Source organism: Arachis stenosperma, chromosome 3 (genome assembly GCF_014773155.1).
Source record: "Arachis stenosperma cultivar V10309 chromosome 3, arast.V10309.gnm1.PFL2, whole genome shotgun sequence".
In the NCBI taxonomy this organism is placed as follows: domain Eukaryota; kingdom Viridiplantae; phylum Streptophyta; class Magnoliopsida; order Fabales; family Fabaceae; genus Arachis; species Arachis stenosperma.
The window spans coordinates 104,891,975-104,894,228 of record NC_080379.1 but is presented as its reverse complement, the minus strand read 5'-3'; the positions used below and the strand labels follow the sequence as shown (position 1 = coordinate 104,894,228).

The following is a 2,254-nucleotide window of genomic DNA, read 5'->3' as shown; positions in this document are numbered from 1 at the left end:
TCATTCATAGCGCATCTGGTACTCCTTGATCGTCCTCGAGTATCCTATGAAAAACATTTAGTCAACGATGAACATCATTATACTTTCTCGTACTTACAATCACATCAAACTTCATTGTTTTCAAACTTACCAATGTTGACGATGAGCTTCTGCAAGTAAGGTGCCTTGAACTTCCTCAAGAAGTTTGACTCAATATGCCGGATACAAAACATATGGAATGCTCTAGGAGGAGACCAAGCACCATTACTTCTTTCAATAGCTGACCTAATAGAATCGTGTCGATCAGAGATAAGTCCCACTCCATCACGTGTCACCACATGTTGACGCAAGTTACTCAGGAAAAAGTACCATGCATCCGAAGTCTCTCCCTCCACTATGGCAAATGCAATAGGTACTATGTTGTTATTACCATCCTGTGAGACTGCAACCAATAAACAACCCTTATATTTTCCATACAAATGAGTCCCGTCCAGCTGCACCACTGGCTTGCAGTGTCTGAAGGCCCTTATACAAGGATAATAGCTCCAAAAGACTCTATGCAGTACACGTATATCAGGAACCAAATCATCCCCCTGGTAAGCAGGCATTGTTTCAAAGTGAACCACTGCTGATGGCTCCTTTTGACACATGGCCTCAAACCATATGGGCAAAGCTTCATACGATGCTTCCCAACCACCGAAAATTGATTCCACCGCCTGCTGCTTTGCTAACCAAGCCTTGCGATAACTGATGGTGTAGTTAAACTTTGACTGGACTTCAGCAATGATTGATTTCACCTTTATAGACGGGTCAACTTCTACCAACGGCTTAATTGCTTCTGCAACTGTCTTCGAATCCAGCTTCGAATGGTCTTGAGAAATAGTTGACCTGGTACACGTGTGACTTCCATTGTACCTCCTTATCTCCCAACAGTACTTCTTCTGCATTTTGGTTACCCTAATCAACCAGTCACAACCATTGCCATATTCTGTACATTTGGCATAGAATGTCGTGGGTTCCGACTCATATACCCGATAGTCTACACTTCTTCGGATGGTATAATCTTTCATTGCCTTGATTACTGCCTCCCTTGAACTGAATTCCATCCCCACTGTGAACTCACCATCCGCCACAACAGGAAGGGCTGCATACATCAAAAGAAAGAAATCCTTTATTATGTCCTCAGTAATAAATTACTTACTACAACTCAAATACTAAACACACTAGGACTATATAAGCCTATAATAGTCTTTTTTTCGCTGATCTATCTACGCAAAGAACCACTAAATACAATTCATAATAAAGAACTACCTATTAATAAAAAAAAATCAAATGATATGGTCATAAATGACTATCCACATATGCTACGCATCTGACTTATTTATCAGCTACATCAGAGTTTCACATGTCTATCTAGCTTTACACACCTGAATTCATATATTGCGGAAACTCCGGTGCGTGCATAGCCTCCAAATCCAACGACCGCATGAAAGAAGGCTCCTGAAACGGATGCGGGTTTGCTAGTGCATTTGCAACTTCTGCCACATCTGCGTTCATATCACCGCCAGTTTCATCTTCATCTTCACCTGGACCAACGATCTCGTAGTTACTTTCAAATTCATCCTCGCTTTCACTATTATAATCATCCAACTCAATGTTACGGTCTGCTTCGGATTGCTCAAACTCAATATACAACTCGATGCACGACATTCGGTGGCGATTATCCATATACAATGAAAACATTTCATGCATACTCGCTTCATCTGTGATGTGCTTGGTCTGAAATTGAACGAACCCACCAAACACAGATAACGGATACCGGTACAAAATACATGATACTCTCCTAAATCTTTGAGAATCTATCTTCTCACAAATCATCCCTTTCAATTCCTCAAATGATAATGTGAACGGAATAACAATATCTAATGGATTCTCACACACAAATTGAACCCCCTCATATGTTTCCAATAAAATCTGCCCGTAATAATAAATCTTCAACACAACTCTATCATCCATAATAGTATACGTACCTGACTAAACTCACTATTCCAGAAATTTATTCTACTTCAACAGGGAGGGAAAAAGAAAGAAAAATGAGAGGAGGAGATGAAGAACAGCTGGGACGAGGAGAGGAAGAACAGCTGGGACGGCTACGAAGAATTGAATGAGACTTCTGTGATACTTTTCATTTTATGAATGCACTTACAGGCAAATCGTAGGCACCGACCGTGTTCGTATCGAAATTTGTGTGCATCAGAAATCGGTGGGTCCGACC

General features: G+C 40.9%; 1 protein-coding gene across 1 annotated transcript; it reads right to left on the bottom strand.

Annotated features, from left to right (window-relative positions):
* Positions 1-1,995, bottom strand: LOC130966532 (uncharacterized). Its single transcript, XM_057891348.1, has 3 exons — positions 1,407-1,995; positions 131-1,123; positions 1-44 (listed from the first exon to the last, which is right to left on the bottom strand). Exons 1-3 carry the CDS (start codon positions 1,993-1,995, stop codon positions 1-3), a joined length of 1,626 nt encoding a protein of 541 aa, XP_057747331.1.
* Positions 1,996-2,254: the final 259 nt, after the last annotated feature.